This window comes from Monodelphis domestica, chromosome 3 (genome assembly GCF_027887165.1).
Source record: "Monodelphis domestica isolate mMonDom1 chromosome 3, mMonDom1.pri, whole genome shotgun sequence".
Lineage (NCBI taxonomy): Eukaryota > Metazoa > Chordata > Mammalia > Didelphimorphia > Didelphidae > Monodelphis > Monodelphis domestica.
In genome coordinates this window covers 423,670,221-423,689,463 of record NC_077229.1, presented here as the reverse complement: position 1 = coordinate 423,689,463, position 19,243 = coordinate 423,670,221, and the positions used below count along the sequence as shown (strand labels likewise).

The 19,243-nt window shown below is 37.1% G+C and overlaps 1 protein-coding gene across 2 annotated transcripts in view; it reads left to right on the top strand.

Annotated features, from left to right (window-relative positions):
* Positions 1-19,243, top strand: part of MYO5B (myosin VB) — a 571,959-nt gene that overhangs the window by 203,497 nt on the left and 349,219 nt on the right. For both annotated transcript variants that reach the window (XM_007486667.3, XM_007486668.3), the window contains exons 3-4: positions 14,920-15,091; positions 18,229-18,373. In XM_007486667.3, coding sequence (XP_007486729.1) covers positions 14,920-15,091; positions 18,229-18,373 — 317 coding nt within the window. The remainder of the gene's footprint in view (positions 1-14,919; positions 15,092-18,228; positions 18,374-19,243) is intronic.

Sequence of the window (19,243 nt, the reverse complement as noted above, 5' to 3'; positions counted from 1 at the left end):
TCCTCGGTTTCCTTACCTTTAAAATGAGCTGGAAAAGGAAATGGCAAACCACTCCAGTATCTTTGCCAAAAAGGTGGCAGACAGGGTCATATAAAACCAAACAGGACTGATAAATGACTGAATGACAATAATTATTATTTATTTGATCCTCAAAACAACCTTATGAAGTAGGTACTATTATTATTCTCATTTTACAAATGAAAAAACTAAAACATAGAAAAGTTAGATGATTTGTCCAGTGCTGCATAATTGTATCAGACTATTTGGGAATTTAAGTCTTCCTGTCTTCAAGCCTTCCCTTCTATCCATTGTGTGACCTCTCTCCATTTGATGTGACTTAAACAATGGCCAAAGTACTGAGATACAAATATAAAAACAGTCCCAGACTTCAAGGAGTTTATGCACTATTATAGGGGAGGGGAGAGAAATAGATATACAAATGAGGAAATACAAAATGCGTATACATTAATATGAATAGGACCCTGACCACTGAGAGTGGGTGGAGGGCTCAGGAAAGGACTTTTGCAGTAGGTGGCACTTTATGTGATCCAGAGATGAACTAGGATTTCAAAGAAGCCAAGATGGAGAGAGAGAGAAAGCCCTTTGAGTAAGGAGTGATGGTCTAAGATGCAGAGGCTGAAGATGGAATATTTGTACCAAGAAGAGTAATCAAGCCAGTTTGGTTGTGAAGTCATATGTGTGATCAGGTTAGAGAGAGTCTACAGCCAGTGTTATGGGTTCCTCAATTTCCAGGAGACTGTATTTTATTCTAGAGGCAGTAAGGAGTCATTGGAGTTTCTTTAGTAAGGGAAGTCATTATACTTTAGCACCTTGTGTATTTTGGCTGTCATTTTACACAGTTGACTCACATGGCATTTGCTATCCATCAAGAGGCCCCAGGTATGTGTGTGTGTGTGTGTGTGTGTGTGTGTGTGCGCGCGCGCGTGTGTGTGTGTGTGTGTCTAATATAAGCTTTTGTATAGATACATCTTTCCTATTTTGTACTTAGTTTAAAAAAATCAATTATGAAAGTGCAGAGCCTTACATTTATTCCTATTAAATTTCATCTTACTAAATTGGCCATCACTCCAGCCTGTCAAGATATTTCTGAATTCTGACTGTGTCATCCAGAGTGTTACCTCTTGCCTCTCAGCACAAAATTGATGAATATGCCATCTGTCTTCATTCAAGACATTGATAAACATGTTGAACAGAACACACCCAAGGACAGAGCCCTGCCATGGAGACCCTTCCCTCCAGGTTGGCAACACTACTCGCTATTCTTTGCTATAACCTTCTGTCTTTCTACTTCGCTGCTTCATGACAATTTCCATTATTCTGCCTCTGTACCAGCTTTGCACCCCAAGAGTCTCCCACTTTAATGATTTGTTAGCTGTTACCCTAGAATTCCTCGGCTCCCAGATCTTCCTCTCTTCTATGTAGACTGGGAGGAAAATTTCTGATATAGGAAATCCTTGTCCTGAGGTTCAATTCAATTCCATAAGTATTCACAAGTGTGAGAAGGCAGCCTAAAAAGCAACTTATCATAGATGACCTTAATTGAAATATATCATTCATTGTGACAGGGGCTATAATCTTGCTGTCTGTTGTCCTATTCAAGGCACCTCTTGAGCATTGCAATTAATGCTGCAGTCCATATTTTTTAAAAATTAATTTTTCAAAATCTTGAACTTACCAAACTCCTATAAAAGGAGCATCTCCCTTATGTAAAGTAGAAGATAAAAGATGATAGTATATGAAACAATTACTATTCCATACATAATGCTGTATGTGTGTGTGTGTGTGTGTGTGTGTGTGTACATGTGCTTCCTTCTGGTCTAATCTGCACATTTTCATAAAATGTTTTGATGACTGGGGTGGCACATTTTAGAAACGACATTTGTCAGACTGGAATCAGACTACTAGAGGTAAGTAATTAAAATGATGATGGGACACAAAAGTAGACTATACAGGGATTCATTGGAGGAACTGAGGATGTATAGCCTAGAAAAGAGAGGACTATGGGGACATGATAGTTGTCACAAAATATTTGAAGAGTCCTTTCTTGGAATAAAGATTAGACTTTTTCTTCTTAACTTTGGAGAATTAGATTAGGATAAATGAGTAAAAATGAAAGGGAAAAAGATCTAGGTTCAATATAAGCAGATTATCTGATACTTAGAATTGTCCAAAAGACAAATGTGCTGCCTTAAGCAGCAGTACATTTTTGATTACTGGAAGTTCTCAAATTACATGATTCTTTTGGGCATGTGTTATGGCCAGAATTCATGGTTCAGGTTGGGAATTGGTCACCTCTGAAGATGCTTCCAGCTCTAACACTCTATATTAGCATGCCCACAAAGAACTGTGGTTAAATGGCTTAGGTAAAGCCTTACCAGAGTGTTCTATACCAACCCAACCAAGCTTAGACTCCTTTCTTTCTCCTTTCCCTTCAATCTATTTGGAACCTAGAGAACCTTAAGAAACAGGGGGAGGCATTTTTTTTTAAGATTACTAGTTTCTTATTGAATAGGTTTCGAAAAGATGTAAGGTTAATGATAATCAAATCAAAAAAGAAAGAAAATCACATTGATGAATCACTTAAAAATACAAATAAGAGAGCAAAAGAAAGTGCAGAATGGGACCCAGATAAGCAAAGTAGTGTTGGAAGTATGTAAAATTCAATATATATATATATATATATATATATACATATATATATGTTTTTTTAATTTGTTTGTATTTATTAGAAATTCACAATTTCATAAGTGGTCCTTTTTGTTTTTTGAATGTAAAAATGTTCATGTTTGTTAATGCTTATCAAGTTCATAGTAATAAAAGATAAAATAAAAAAAGAATCTCTTCTTGAATCTAAATCTAATCATCAGAATTTAGACCTACTCTGGAAGAGAGGTCCCTCCAGGCATTGCTCCATAAGTCCAGATATGTTTTATTGTCCTAACTCTAGTTATGTGACCCTGGTTGAGTCCTTTAATTTTTTTTTTTGAGTCTCAAGATCATCATTGTTAAATGGGAACAATAATGTTTTTTTCCTCCTGCCTTACAGGGTGATTTCAGAGGAAAAGATGTTGTAAACCTCAAAGGAATAAATGAATGTGAAGCATAGCTAATATTACTACTAACTTGTACACCAGGGTTTCGGATGCTCCTGAGCTAGGAATTATCAGATGAAATAATACAGTATAGGACCTCATTTTATGTGAACTCAACACACAAAAATTCAGCTAGATGTGATTGGCAATTAAAATAGAGGCAGAAAAATGCCAAAATTTAAAAAATTAATTATGGGCCAAATCTATCCCATTTCCCCTAGTGGCATAAAGTCTCACAGCAGATCACCCACTCATGTTCATTTTTGCTCTGATATAAGCCTTGGTGTGCATTATTTTGTGACAGACATTAACTCCTGCATCAGTCTTTGTCCAGGATTCTCACTTGTAATAGGTCATGTCCCTCACAGAGAAGTGCTCTTTTTGTTTCATTAATGCCATTTCTTCATTAATGGTAGCCCAGAGTACAAGAGTAGTAATATTGGAGGTTCTGACAATAACATGCTTTGGTATGTTTGTATAGGAAATCCTAAATAATGGGGTTCACAAATGTGCATGATTTTTAACTTATGTAAAGGATCTTGAAATGTATTGTTCAAACATAATGAGGTCCTACTGCAGAGAAAAATGTAAAGGTCTACAAGTTGACTCCATGCATCATGTTCAATCAGGTAAGAAGCATCAAGTGTCTACTGTACTTTAGACTGAAGGATATGAAGAAAAACAGTGAAACATCCCTGACCTTCAAGGAATTTTTACTACATCATGAGAAATGACATGCACCCTTAAAAGTAAATGCAGAATGTATACAGAGTAAATCCAAAGTAACTTCAAGGATCACTAGCATCTAGTGGGCATGAGGAAAAGCCTCATGTAGGAAATGGCCATTGAGATGAACTTTGAGAGAACCAGAGATTTGACGAGGTGGAACTCTCAGAGAGCAATGCATTTTAGGCATGGGGACAAATTGTGCATAGGGATGAAGGGGAAACATGGAGTATTTTGTGAGGGAAAGTACAAGTATATCAATTTGGCTAAGCTGAGGAGAGAGAGGTGTTAAAAGTTTGGAAAAGAAGGATGAAAAGAGATTGTGAAGGACTTTCAGTAGCAAACAGAAGAGTTGGAGTAGGCATTTTCTCCCAGAAGAAAGAGAGAAGGAATGACAATAGGGAGCCACTGGAGCTTTTGGAACACAGGAATGACCTCAGCAGCCCTATATTTTAGAAATAGCTCTTTGATTGGCTAACATGACAGCAAAGGAAGGTAATGAATGCTGGAGGGGATGTAGCAAAGTAGGGACATTAACTCATTCCTGGTGGAGTTGTGAATTGATCCAGCCATTCTGGAGGGCAAATTGGAACTATGCCCAAAGGGTGATAAATGACTGTCTGCCCTTTGATCCAGCCATAGCACTGCTGGGTTTGCACCCCAAAGAGATAATAAGGAAAAAGACTTGTACAACAAAAATTCAGTATTCGATAAAAACTGCTGGGAAAATTGGAGGACAGTGTGGGAGAGATTAGGTTTGGTTCAACACCTCAATCCCTACACCAAGATAAATTCAAAATGGGTGAATGACTTGAACATAAAGAAGGAAACTATAAGTAAATTAGGCAAACACAGAATAGTATACAGATCAGACCTTTGGGAAAGGAAAGACTTTAAAACCAAGCAAGACTTAGAGTCACAAAATGTAAAATAAATAATTTTGACTACATCAAATTAAAAAGCTTTTGTATAAACAAAACCAGTGTAACTAAAATCAGAAGGGAAGCAACAAATTGGGAAACAATCTTCATTAAAACCTCTGACAAAGGTTTAATTACTCAAATTTACAAAGAGCTAAATCAATTGTACAAAAAATCAAGCCATTCTCCAATTGATAAATGGGCAAGGGATATGAATAGGCAGTTTTCAGATAAAGAAATCAAAACTATTAATAACCACATGAAAAAGTATTCTAAATCTCTTATAATCAGAGAGATGTAAATCAAAACAACTCTGAGGTATCACCTCACACCTAGCAGATTGGCTAACATGACAGCAAAGGAAAGTAATGAATGCTGGAGGGGATGTGGCAAAGTAGGGACATTAATTCATTGCTGGTGGAGTTGTGAATTGATCCAACCATTCTGGAGGGCAAATTGGAACTATGCCCAAAGGGCAATAAAAGGCTGTCTGCCCTTTGATCCAGCCATAGCACTGCTGGGTTTGTACCCCAAAGAGATAAGGAAAAAGATTTGTACAAGAATATTCATAGCTGCACTCTTTGTGGTGGCCCAGAATTGGAAAATGAGGGGATGCCCTTCAATTGGGGAATGGCTGAACAAATTGTGGTATCTGTTGGTGATGGAATACTATTGTGCTAAAAGGAATAATGAACTAGAGGAATTCCATGGAGACTGGAACAACCTTCAGGAAGTGATGCAGAGCGAGAGGAGCAGAACCAGGAAAACATTGTACACAGAGACTGATACACTGTGGTACAATTGAACATAATGGACTTCTACATTAGTGGCAATGCAATGTCCCTGAACAATCTTCAGGGATCTAGGAGAAAAACACTATCCATTAGCAGAGGACAAACTGTGGGAGTAAAAATACTGAGGAAAAGCAACTGCTTGACTACAGGGGTGGAAGTGACAGGAATGAGGAGAGACTCTTAATGAACACCCTAATGCAAATACCAACAACTTGGAAATGGGTTTGGATCAAGGACACATATGATACCCAGTGGAATCACATGTCGGCTATGGGAGGGGTGGTGGGAAAGAAAATTATCTTTGTTTCCAATGAATAATGTTTGAAAATTACCAAATAAAAGAATGTTTAAGAGTAAAAAAATAAAAATAAAATAAATAATAAAATAAAATAAATAAAATAAAATCCAAACACTGCAAATTAAAAAAAAATAGCTCTTTGGCAGCTCTGTGAAGGATTTATTGCAGAGAAGAGAGACATCAGGTACTAAGACAAATTAAGAAGCTATTTCAGTAGTTTAGGTGGGAGGTGATGAGGTTATGATTGTATAGAATCATAAAATTTCAGATGTAGGTGATGGATTGTAAGAGATCATTTTGTCCCACTATGTCATTTAAGATGAGAAATATGAATCCTAGAGAGGACATTTATTTGCCTAAGGTCACGCAGCTTTACATTTACATTTACTGAACTTGAACTCAGAAGACCTTGGTTTTGAATCCTGTTCCTGGCACCCAGTCACTGTGACCTTAGGAGAGGTGTACCTCCTTTCTGAGCCAAGGTTCTTCCTCCTCTGGAATTACCATCAATATTGACACTACCTCTCTCATGGGGTAATAATGAGAAAAGTCCTTTGTAAAAGGTGAAGCACTAAAGAAATGACTTGTTATTATGAGAGTAGCAGAAGGTCCTGGTTGTCCTAATTTTGATGTGCTTTTAACTATCCTAGGTATTTCTTCTCCATAGTTAGTGCCCCAGTCATTATGTCCCAAGTAGTCATACCATTTCTTCTTGTTGTTTGTCCTTTATTTTTTTTATGAGGACTAATGATATCACAGGATATCTTGACTTGTGTGTGTTGGATTTAAACGAGGCAGAGTTGTACCAAGTATATAATTTCTAGATATTGCTTGAACCTTGCTTGCATTTCTCTGAATGGCTTAGGGGTACTTCTCCAGCTGTTTTCCTTTTGCACCCTATTCCTCTGGAGAGGAGATTCAGAATTCTGGTTTCCTGCTCTAAGTGACTTTGATGCCTGATGCCTTCTGCCTCACAAAGAAATCAGTAGAGGCTGCCCATTGCTGAAATATAATAGGATCATTTAAACTGAGAGCTCATCAGTCTGAATAGGCAACATTCCAAGCTCCCTGCACTAAACCCAGGTTGGGAAGATGAGCTATGACTGACTATTTTCATGCTCCTGTGGTTCTGGTTATAATAAATTTGCCGCCCATCTCCTTTAGCCATTGCCTGATGGCCAGGCACTTTATCAGGAGTTTGCATTCATGGCATTTAGTTCCTTGATGCTTCAGGGTAATAAATAGAAAACATAGGGTTGAGAGTATAGAAAAGGAAGTCCAATTACTTTTCTGTTGGAAGAACTTAACAGTTTTGTGAAACATGGAGGGCATGAAGTCTGAAAAGCACATATTCCCCAATAAACCTCTGGTTGCTTCTCTAGAAAACTGAGTTGATTATTGTTTCTGCAAATGAGGAATACCCCTAAATCAAAAAGACCATACCAGGCTCTAGTATTTCCTGCCTGCCGTGAGCTTAGGATCCACCAAAGTCCTACGCTGATATCTCTTTGTGGTTTTAAAGGGACCCTGAATTCTAAACGCCTATGCTATACATCCATACTTAGCTGGAAAAACTTTTTAGTATTTGTCCAATGACTGTCTTTGGCTGGAACTTAAGAACCAGGGGACCAGGGCAGAGAGCAAGCATTTATTAAGTGACTACTATGTGCTAGGAAGGGTGCTAAGCACTGATATTTTAAAAGGTCCACCACCACAATGGGGACCAAAACAATGCGTTTTTTCAGCCTCAAATAACTGGTAGATGTAGCATGGTATGGTGGAAAGATCATTGTCAGATAGAGGTAGCAGGTAGATAATCTGACTTCTAATGCCACCTCTGATAGTTAATATCTATGTGACATCAGGCAAGTAAATTAATTCCATTTCCTCACCTCTAAAATGAGGGGTAGGGACTATATGGCATTTTACAGTACCAGGTGTTCCTACAGACTCATGAAGACATCCTTAATAAGACAGGGAGAGTGACTTGTCATCTTCATTGGCTGAAGTATTGATCAAAGTCATGAAATTATAATCAGAAATTAAGTGTCCTGGTTCCATGACGGATACAGGAGAAGATTCAGCTTTTCCCTCTTGTGGTTTACACAATGCCAATGACTAGAGAGCAGGAAAGAAAAAAAATGAATAATCAAAAGCCACATTGTATAAAAGTCATTTTCTCATCTCATGGGGATCATATATTTAGATCTGGAAGAGACCTTAGAGGTCACCTAGCACAGCCCCCTCATTTTATAGATGAGGATATTAAGATCTCTGGGTCTTAGTTTAAGTGACTTAGATTGAGTTATTTAGTCAAGATCACATAGGTAGGAAGCAAATTTGCAGAGCCAGGATTTGAAGTTCCTCTGACTTCTAAGTCAGGGACTAGATCATAGTGATTTGGAATAACTCTAGAGCTAGGAGCTTTTGGAGTTCTCTCTCTCTCTCTCCCTCCCTCCCTCCCTCTCTCTCACACCCTTATCTTTTCCTTCCTGCCTTCCTACCTCCCTCCTTCATTCCCCCCCTCCCTCCCTTCCTTCCTGTCCCCCCACAGTTATTCAGGAACCATGTATAAGTTAATTGAAAATTAGTTATAGCTGGAAAAAGTTGTAGGGTCCTTTGACCTGCCTTTAAAAATTTATGATCACATGGCAAATTCTAGCATTATAAATACATCTAACTCACAGTATTCTGCATGAAAAGAAGTGTAGAAATAGACACAAAGAACAGAAAAATGTATTTGTCCTAGGGAACTTTGCAGTCATATACAGTGAGCAGCATTTCCTACCTACCTAATATCAGTGCTTTAAGAATAGGGCTTCCCTGAAATGTAGAAGTGTGAAACTATTTCTGGCTTTTGAGGCTTTTATCATAATAAACAATAAAGATGTTTAAAAATAAAACATAAAACTTTAAAAATGACACAAGTGGAAATATATGTATTTATATGAACATATTTTTTAACAAATGCTTTTCTGGCTTTTATGAAAATTCATTTATTAATGAGAGAAAATTTGGCTTTCATGCAATATCATGGTTGATATTAATATGATGAGACAGCCTTATGCTCAAACACCACTACATACTCTTATTCCATAGTTTAACCTGAATGATAGTTTCTTATTTCTTCATGGCCAGATGAAGCCAAATGTCCTATCTAGTCTCTCTTCCTTCTTTCTTCTCTCCCTACCCCACACTAACTGGCCAGTCCAAGAACCTGGCAGTAATAGAAAGGAGAAGCTATTTAAACTACAGGTGGATAAACAAGAGTACTATAGCTATTGTCATTTTTTCTCCAATTCCAAGGCCTGGATGCCTTGTACATCTCAGCTCTCTTACATGTGCCTCCTGAAAGTTCCACCGTACCCGATTATGTGATCATCAGTTATTTGAAAAAAAAAAACAAAAAACCAACTGACTTTTCAAATGAACCATATTGGCTGCAGGTTTATAGCTGATTTAACTAGTGACAGTCTTGTAATCAATTTCTTATTAAGGAAAAACCTGTGTCTTTTTCTTTCTCCTCCCCTCTAGATGGAAACCAAGAAATCTATAGCTTCATATGCTGAGTTGGCAGCTTTTTAGCTGATTTGGGCAGTTTTTATCCCCATGTCAATTTGACAGAGTTAGTGACCCTTGCTTGTTCTTGGACCTCATTTTCATGAATTTGCTTGGAAGTTTCCTTCTCCATCTGCAAGATGAGAAACCTTTTTACGAAAAGTCTTTGTAGAAAGCTTCCCCCTACCCCATATACTCCAGGATATAGAAATTGGCAGGTAGGAGCCTCTAATCCATATTCTGTGATCTGCAAAGGGAGAAACATTCAGGAAGAATTATGGGTAAGGCTCTCCTTTCATGGAAACTTTTAATGAAAAAGTAGGCATCTTTTGTCCAGAAATATTTTGAAGGAAAACCAGTCCTTTTTGAAAAAAAAATATATTAGTTCCAGAGTTCTGTGATATTAAAATTCCTGTCTTTGCTGCCTTTTTGTTTTATTGGGGGGGGGGTGTGAGCAAGTTTACCTTTAATGCCAGTATCTTCTTCTAGATTTCCTGCTTTGTCAATGATGTTTATTCTACATTTTTATTAAATAGGCATTTAAAAATATTTCTCTCAGAAAAGCATTGATATTATGTTAGTGTTGCTTAAAGTTGATTTAGCTTAGTAAATTGGAACCATTTTTATAAAATTTATCTTTTTGAGGATTACATTTAGAACAGGTCTTCTCAACCTATCTGTAGACAGATTTCAGGAGTTTTGTGACCTTGGATGATTAAAAAAAATGCACCTTTATTTTCACTAAAATTTGACATTTCTTTCAATTGTGAATATAGGCCACAATCCATTATTATGAAAAGGTTCCATAGGCTTTAGCAGTGTGCCAAAGAATTCCATGACACATAAAAAAAAAATAAGTACCTCTCAATTAGAAGGAAGCCATTTAGCTTTATCATGAATCTATACCATTTATTCTAGCATAAATCTGTGCAATGGGTAATGGGATATGGTTTGGAGATGGGGCAGAGTAATCATGACTCTTCTCATTTAATCAATCAATAAACAAACATTTATTAAGCATCACCTATATATTAGGCACTGTATGTAGGAAGAATGAAACAATCCCCATTTGCCTGGACCTTTCATTCTTCCAGAGAAGACAAGAAGTCTCTCTTGCTCTTTCTCTGTATATATAACCACATATATGTATAAATATTACATATATGCTTTTATATAAATATGTGTGTAAATAAATTCAAGTTTAATTCAGGGTAGTTTAAGAGACAAAGTATTAGCCTTTGGAGGCTAAGGAAAAGCTTCATATGTAGAGAAGGTAATAATTGACAGCTTGACATGAGACTTGAAAAAAAGAAAGGGACTCTCTGAGATGGAGTGAGGAAAGAGGGTATTTTAGATATTAGGGTCATACAATGCAGAGATAGAGTTAAGTTTTGTGTGGGAAAAACAAAGAGGAGGAGTCCATTTTTGCTGGCCCAGAGAGTGTGAGAGAGAGAATAATACCCAGTGAGGCAGGAAAAATATGTTGGAACTCTGTTGCATAGGACTTCAAAAGGTAAGTAAAAGAATTTCTACTTTATTCCAAAGGCAATAAGGAATCATAGAGTTAATTGAATAGAGGAGTATGTGGTCAGATTTGTGTTTAAGGAAAGTCACTTTGGTAACAGTGTGGAAAATGTACTTTATTGACTTGATGCAAAGAAATCAATTAAAGACCATTGTATTCATCTAGGTGAGGACTGATGGGGGCCTGAACTAAGGAGTGAGAAGATAAAAGTTATGACTTTGGAAGATGTTGTGGGGTTAAAAAAAGATAAAATTTATCAACCACTGTCATTGTATATGGGAGTGAGGCATAAAGGATGATGTCACAATTATAATTCTGAGGAGGCCAGAAGGATTGTGATGCCTTTGATAGAAATAATGACATTTTCAAGGGAATTATATTCTCTTTTTCTTTTTTCTTTTTTATTGCTTAATTTATTTAGAATATTTTTCCATAGTTACATGAGTCTTATTTTCCTCCCCTCTTTCCTCCCTCCTCCCAAAGCCAGTGAACAATTCCACTGGGTTTTATATGTATCACTGTTCAAAATCTATTTCCATATCATTAATATGTGAAATAGTGATCATTCATCAACATCTCCAGTCATATCCCCATCAACCATGTGATCAAACAGCTGTTTTTCTTTTGTGTTTCGACTCTGAGTTCTTCCTCTGAATGTGGATAGTGTTCTTTCTCATGAGTCCCTCAGAATTGTACTGGATCATTGCATTGCTGCTGGTAGAAAAGTCCATTATATTAGATTGTGCCACAGTGTATCTATCTCTGTGTACAATGTTCTCCTGGTTCTGCTAAGAGGATTATATTCATTTTTTTGAAAATTTAATTAGTCAATATAGAACATTATTCCTTGGTTACAAGAATCATATTCTTTCCCTCCCCTACCCCTCCCTCTTCCCATAGCCTCCATGCAATTCCACTGGGTTTTACATGTGTCCTTGATCAAAATCTATTTCCATGATGTTGATATTTGCATTAGGATGTTCATTTAAAGTCTACATCCCCAATCATATCCCCTCTTGACCCATGTAATCAAGCAATTGTTTTTCTTTTGTGTTTATACTCCCACAGTTTTTCCTCTGAATGTGGATAGTGTTCTTTCTCATAGATCCCTGCAGATTGTTCAGGGACATTGCATTGCCACTAATGGAGTCCATTACTTTAGGTTGTACCACAGTGTATCAGTCTCTGTGTACATTGTTCTCCTGGTTCTGTTCCTTTCATTCTGCATCAATTCCTGGAGGTCACATGGAATTCTTCCGGTTCATTATTTCTTTGAGCACAATAGTATTCCATCACCAACATATACCACAATTTGTTCAGCCATTTCACAATTGAAGGCGTCCCCTCAGTTTCCAATTTTTTGCCACCATAAACAGTGCAGCTATGAATATTCTCGTACAAGTCTTTTTCCTTATTATCTCTTTGGGGTACAAACCCAGCAGTGCTATGGCTGGATCAAAAGGCAGACAGTCTTTTAGCATCCTTGGGGCATAGTTCCAAATTGCCCTCCAGAATGGTTGGATCAATTCACAACTCCACCACCAATGCATTAATGTCCCAACTTTGCCACATCCCCTCCAGCATTCATTACTTTCCTTTGCTGTCATGTTAGCCAATCTGCTAGGTGTGAGGTGATACCTCAGAGTTGTTTTGATTTGTATCTCTCTGATTAGAAGAGATTTAAAACACTTTTTCATGTGGTTATTAATAGTTTTGATTTCCTTATCTGAGAACTGTCTATTCATGTCCCTTGCCCATTTATCAATTGGGAAATGGCTTGCTTTTTTGTACAATTGATTTAGCTCTCTATAAATTTGAGTAATTAGAGCTTTCTCAGAGGTTTTTGTTATGAAGATTTTCCCCCCCAATTTGTTGCTTCCCTTCTGATTTTGATTGCATTGGTTTTGTTGCTACAAAAGCTTTTTAATAAATTAATTTTTAATTGTATTTAATTAGATGATTTAGAATAATTTTCCCTGGTTACAAGGCTCATGTTCCCTCCCTCCCCTTCCTGTACTGCCCTCCTATATCTGACATGAAATTCCACTGGGTTTATTAACATGTGCCATCGATCAAGACCCATTTCCTTATTAATATCTGCACTAGATTGATCTTTTAGAGTCTACTTTCCCAGTCATAGTCCCACCGACCCATGTGATCAAGCAGTTGTTTTTCTTCTGTGTTTCTTTCCCTACAGTTCTTCCTCTGGATGTGGAGAGCATTCTTTCTCATATGTCCCTCTGAATAGTTCTGGATCTTTGCATTGCTGCTAGTAGAGAAGTCCATTACATTTTATTTTACCACAGTTTATCTGTCTATGTGTATAATGTTCTCCTGGTTCTGTTCCTTTCACTCTGCATCAATTCCTGGAGGTCATTCAAAAACTTTCTAATTTAATGTAATCAAAATTATTTTTTGATTTTTTTCTAACTCTTGCTTGGTCTTAAAATATTTTCTTTCCCAAAGATCTGACATGTATACTATTCTGTGTTCACCTAATTTACTTATAGTTTCCTTCTTTATATTCAAGTCTTTCACCCATTCTAAGTTTATGTTGGTATAGTGTGTAAGATGTTGATCCAAACCTAATCTCTCCCATACTGTTTTCCAATTTTCCCCCAGTTTTTATCAAATAGTGGATTTGGGTCCCCAAAACTGGGATCTTTGGGCTTATTATTGACTGTCTTGCTGAGGTCACTTACCCCAAGCCTGTTCCACTGATCCTCCTTTCTGTCTCTTAGCCAGTACCAAATTCTTTTGATGACCACTGCTTTATAGTATAGTTTGAGATCTGGGACTACAAGTCTTCCTTCACATTTTTTTCATGATTTCCCTGGATATCCTTGATCTTTTGTTCTTCCAAATGAACTATGTTATGGTTTTTTCTAGTTCAGCAAAAAAAGATTTTTGGTAGTTTGGGATTATATTCTTGAAGAAAGTTAGAATTCAGTTTTGGACATGTTGAGCTTGAAATATCTCTAGGATTATTTAATTTCAAAGGTTCCACAGACAACTGGTAATGTCTGACTAGTTTTCAGAGTATAAATTACAGCTGTTTATTTAGATCTGTGAGCTGTCTTCATAGAGATTCCAACTGTGGGAGGTAGTGAGGTAAAGAAGACAAAAGAGAAAAGGTTCCAGACCAGAACTTCAAGGGTTACTCCCACTTAGAAGATGCAATACAGATGATGAATAAACAAAAGAGGTTAGAGAAAGAATGGTTAGATAGATAAGTGAAGAACCAGGAGGAATTAGTGTCTCAAAAACCTAGAAAAGAAAGTATCCAGGATGAGAGCATAATTGAAAAAAAAAAAAGAAACTGTTGAAAATATCAAGTTTATACCAGAAATTCCATTATATGAGTCAACTCCTCTATCTTCTTTTATACAGGTATTCCTGACATTACCTTTTTTCTTGAACTAGGCACTTGGATTCCTGGGACTCAGTTTTCTTATCTATGAAATTGGGAGGATTAACTAGATGTTGTGTCCCAGAGAGGATGTGTTTTAGACTAAAGTGGAAAATCCGCCTAAAGTGGAAAAGTGAATCATATAAGAAACTAAAGGCTTATATCATGTACAGCTTATTTTTCTTTTTAAGTGTATAAAAAATTCAAGTAATAGCACTAGAACCTATCCTGCTTGTCTGTACTTCTTTCTGGCCTTCTTTCTGTCCCAGGAAACTTCTTAAGTGAGTGTCATTGTGCTTCCTGAGTTGAATCATCAGTGATTCCCACATGGCTTTTCTGTAAGCTCTGTCAGCATTTGAAGTCTCCATTTGAGCTGGTCTCTTATGGCAGAACAGATGTCATGCTCTCTGTCTCTGGTTCCTCAAAACATGTTGCTGTTGGTCATAGTGATCACTTGTAATCATAGGAATGTCAAATAGCTTAGACAGAGAATACAACAGGGCATCAAGCTATGCCTTGTGCCTTCTGGGCAATTTAATTAACTCTGTTTTTTATCTATTACTTATATTTCTTTAGGTCCAAGAATACCCCGTTGATCTCAGTTCCAGCCAGCTTCCCTTCTTACGAAACCCAGATATCCTGGTGGGAGAAAATGACCTAACAGCTCTTAGTTATCTTCATGAGCCTGCTGTTTTGCATAATTTAAAAGTCCGGTTCTTGGAGTCAAACCATATCTACACCTACTGTGGTAAGTGAGGGGCTGTTATTTGGATAGTATGCACACACTTGTGTTCAGTATCATTCAGATGAGATGTGTTAAACTCCACATTGACAGCAATACTCATTTTGCTGCTGCATTTGATCAGTGTCCCTCATCAGAAACCCTTGAATGTTTTGCAATCAGTACACATTGCTCAATTAACCTTCCTTGCATCCCTGGGGAATGATTGTCATTATAATTGTTCAACAAAAGAAGAAACAGGTCCACATTGAAGCAAATCCCATGAAGGGATTTGCTCAGGGCCAGTACTTGAAATTGCAAGGAGAGGGAGGACATTGCAGGCATCTGTATAAGCATGTTTTTCTGGTACTCTAGCTATTGACCGTACTGCTAATAGATTTGGGCTTGTTTTTATTGGGGTGGGGAAGTGGAAAGGACACTGGAAGCTGACAGTAACCATCCCTACTTGGCCCTCAATGAAGCCACCAGGCAAATACCCAAATAAAAAAAAATAAATTTTAATATTGGATGCCATATGAGAAAGAATAGGAGGGATTGACTTTCCTTTTAGTTTCTTATTCACTGCATTCTGGATTGCAGATTTTTCTCTTAATTCTTTCCCGATTTAGTTCAATAAATATTTACTAAAATGTCTCAAGGCAATAAAGTGGCATAGTGGATAGAGTAGTGCTGGACCTGCACACAAGAAGACCTGAGTTCAAATGTATAGCCACGTGACTCTTGCCATGTCATTTAGCCTCATCTTCCTCAGTTTTCTCATCTGTAAAAGGATAATAATAGCGAGCTCCTATTTCTCAATGTTGTTGTGAGTCTAAAGTAAAATAACATGTAGAGAATTTTGTGAACTTGAAAGTACTATATAAATATATAAATGCTAGTTATTATTATTATATATTCCAGACACTGTAAAATGGGATAGAGAGAAATGGGAAACCACTGAGGTATCACTACGAAGAAAACCCAAAATGAGTTCATGAAAAGTCAGTCATGACTGAAAAACTACTGAACAATAGCATGGTACTTCCAATGTTTGAGAACCATATTCCAAATGGCAAAATGAGATTTTCCCAAGCTAATTGAAAGTTTGTGTTCTATTTAAAATAAAATTAAACCATTAACTCTTCAATATTGTCAATTAAGCAGTTTTATCCCCCCCTCCCCCCCAGCCATTTTCTCCTCTTTTTTAAAGAGGTAAAGAAAGAACATGACAGTTTTTAGAGAGCCAGTCTTAGGGTCAGGGAAGATCATTGGTCAAGTCCAAACTCTGACACATCCTGTCTGTTGTCTTGGGAAAGTCACTTAACTACTGGTGCTTCAGGCAACTCTCTATAATTGAATTAAAGAGCAGGTGCTATCTCATAAATTAGAGGAAGTTGCTTCTCTCAGACTTTTGATATATCAATTCAATCTTTTGTCCAATTCCCACTTCTTCCATTCCCACAAAAGATAAATTAGAAGCAAATTAAAACAAAATAAACTGATTTTGTGGTTTTCATAATTTCTTAAAAAAAACAAATACTTCATGGGGTTGTCCTGTAGTCACTATATTTGTAACTGTTATGTTTTCTTATGTATCTTGTTTTTTCTTCACTTATAAACCTGCATAATCAGCAGGTTTCAGAATTATGAATCTGAGACTCTACAAGGTTTACATTCATCAAAGATTTAATAGTTTAATTCTATATCTGAGCATATTAAGTTAGGAAATTATACTTGACTATCACAATTTTTTGAACAATTACAATTTTTCATCAGCTTCATCAATTTTTTCATCAATTAAGTGTTGAAACCAAAATGATTTTTCTGTTTTAACCTTAATTGGAATAATTTGTTCCAATTCTTCAATATTTCTATGTTAAGTTATAATTTTTATCCCAGTGGAACATTTTTAATGAATTGATGCATGTCTATCTATCTCTCAGTCTGAAAATCTGAATTAACATTTCTCCTGTTCTGTCATGATCTTTTTTTATCAGGCAAGATGCTGATTGATAGGATCCAAGGGGAGATTTTGGTAAAGCAGGTCACTTTTAGACTTCTATGTTTATCAACTTTCAAACTGCCTTTGATGCTAACAAAAACAACTTTGAGGAGTTGTCTTGGAGTCACAATATTTGTAACAGTTATTTTATGTTATCTCCACTCATACATAAGTATAGTCATTAACAAGTTTCAGAATTATGCATCCAGGGACACTATAAGGTCTTAATTCATCAAAGATTTAATAGTTTAATTGTTTATCTGTGCTATTTAAGTTAGGAAAGTAAACTTGACCATTATAATTACAACTGGGAGGAGGAATGAGGCAGACTGTTCCAATGATTTTGGACAATTACCCTTTGTATACAGTCACCTTTCTCATTCTGGTCTGTGGATCTTCTGAGATAAGAATGAGAGAGACAGAGAAAGAGAGAGAGAGAGAGAGAGAGAGAGAGAGAGAGAGAGAGAGAGAGAGAGAGAGAAGAAATAATACATAACATAAAGGCACAAGGAGCCAAATCTATGAGAAGACATATAGACAGATTCAGGCAAAACAATTACCGCCTTCCCAATTTAGAGCTTTGTGGAGAAACTGAATCTTAAGCCCTGATATCCCTGAATAAAGCCTCAATTATGATCTCAATTATTTTTATGTCAAAATTATGGATTTCAAAGGCCCCAAATCAGTTTCTATATATTTGGTAGAATTCCTGAGTCAGGTCTGAGACCTGGTTCCATTGAGCCTATAGATTTTTTATACTTTTTGTCCTTTCATAGAAATATCCTTTCATATTCTCTAACTAACAGGAAAGTTCTGCAATGATATTTTTCAGTATATGTGTGACCTGTCCACCTGTGGAGATAGGGATGAATAGGTTGATTGGATTGATGGACCCTCTTTAATTAGCTATCAACAATTAAAGATGTTTTGGGATGTGCAAGGGAGGGGCTGAAAAGTGAGCTTCTAAAAGTCTGTTCAATTCTCTGACCCAGCTCAGGTCTTCCCTGGCTGTGGAGGACCTATATCCCTTTATTGGCTATGATGCTGCCCTAACCATTAAACTTGATGTAACCAGCAAACTTATATTCTTACCTCCAAATCAGTCTCTCAAGATAATTTTTACCATTGCAGTTTCATGACTCTTTGCTTTGGATGTTTGCAGGTATTGTACTTGTTGCCATCAACCCCTATGAGCAGTTGCCAATCTATGGACAAGATGTCATCTATGCTTACAGCGGCCAAAACATGGGGGACATGGACCCCCACATCTTTGCAGTAGCAGAAGAAGCTTACAAGCAGATGGCAAGGTAGGATTATAACAACCAAAGCTGTAATCTCAGTGAAGAAAACTCTTAATATTTACCCCACCCAACCACCTGATGCTCTGTGCTTTCAATATACAGATTGGCTAAGTGCACATGCAAAAAGCTGCTCAGAATTTTTTTTTAGTTTTTAAACATTATTTTATTTGGTCATTTTCATATATTATTCATTGGAAATAGAGATCATTTTCTTTTCCTCCCCCCCCCGCTACCCCCCCCCATAGCTGATGCAAGATTCCACTAGGTATCACATGTGTCCTTGCTCCGAACCCATTTCCTTGTTGTTGGTATTTGCATTAGGGCGCTCATTTAGTGTCTCTCCTCGATCATATCCCCTCAACCCCTGTAGTCAAGCAGTTGCCTTTCCTCAGTGTTTTTACTCCCACAGTTTGTCCTCTGCTTGTGGATAGTGTTTTTTTCTCCTTGATCCCTGCAGGTTATTCAGGGACATTGCATTGCCACTAATGGAAAAGTCCATTACGTTCGATTGTACCACAGTGTATCAGTCTCTGTGTACAGTGTTCTCCTGGTTCTGCTCCTTTCACTCTGCATCACTTCCTGAAGGTTGTTCCAGTCTCCATGGAATTCCTCCACTTTATTATTCCTTTTAGCGCAATAGTATTCCATCACCAACTTATACCATAGTTTGTTCATCCATTCCCCAATTGAAGGGCATCCCCTCATTTTCCAATTTTTGGCCACCACAAAGAGTGCAGCTATGAATATTCTTGTACAAGTCTTTTTCCTTATTATCTCTTTGGGGTACAAACCCAGCAGTGCTATGGCTGGATCAAAGGGCAGACAATCTTTTATCGCCCTTTGGGCATAGTTCCAAATTGCCCTCCAGAATGGTTG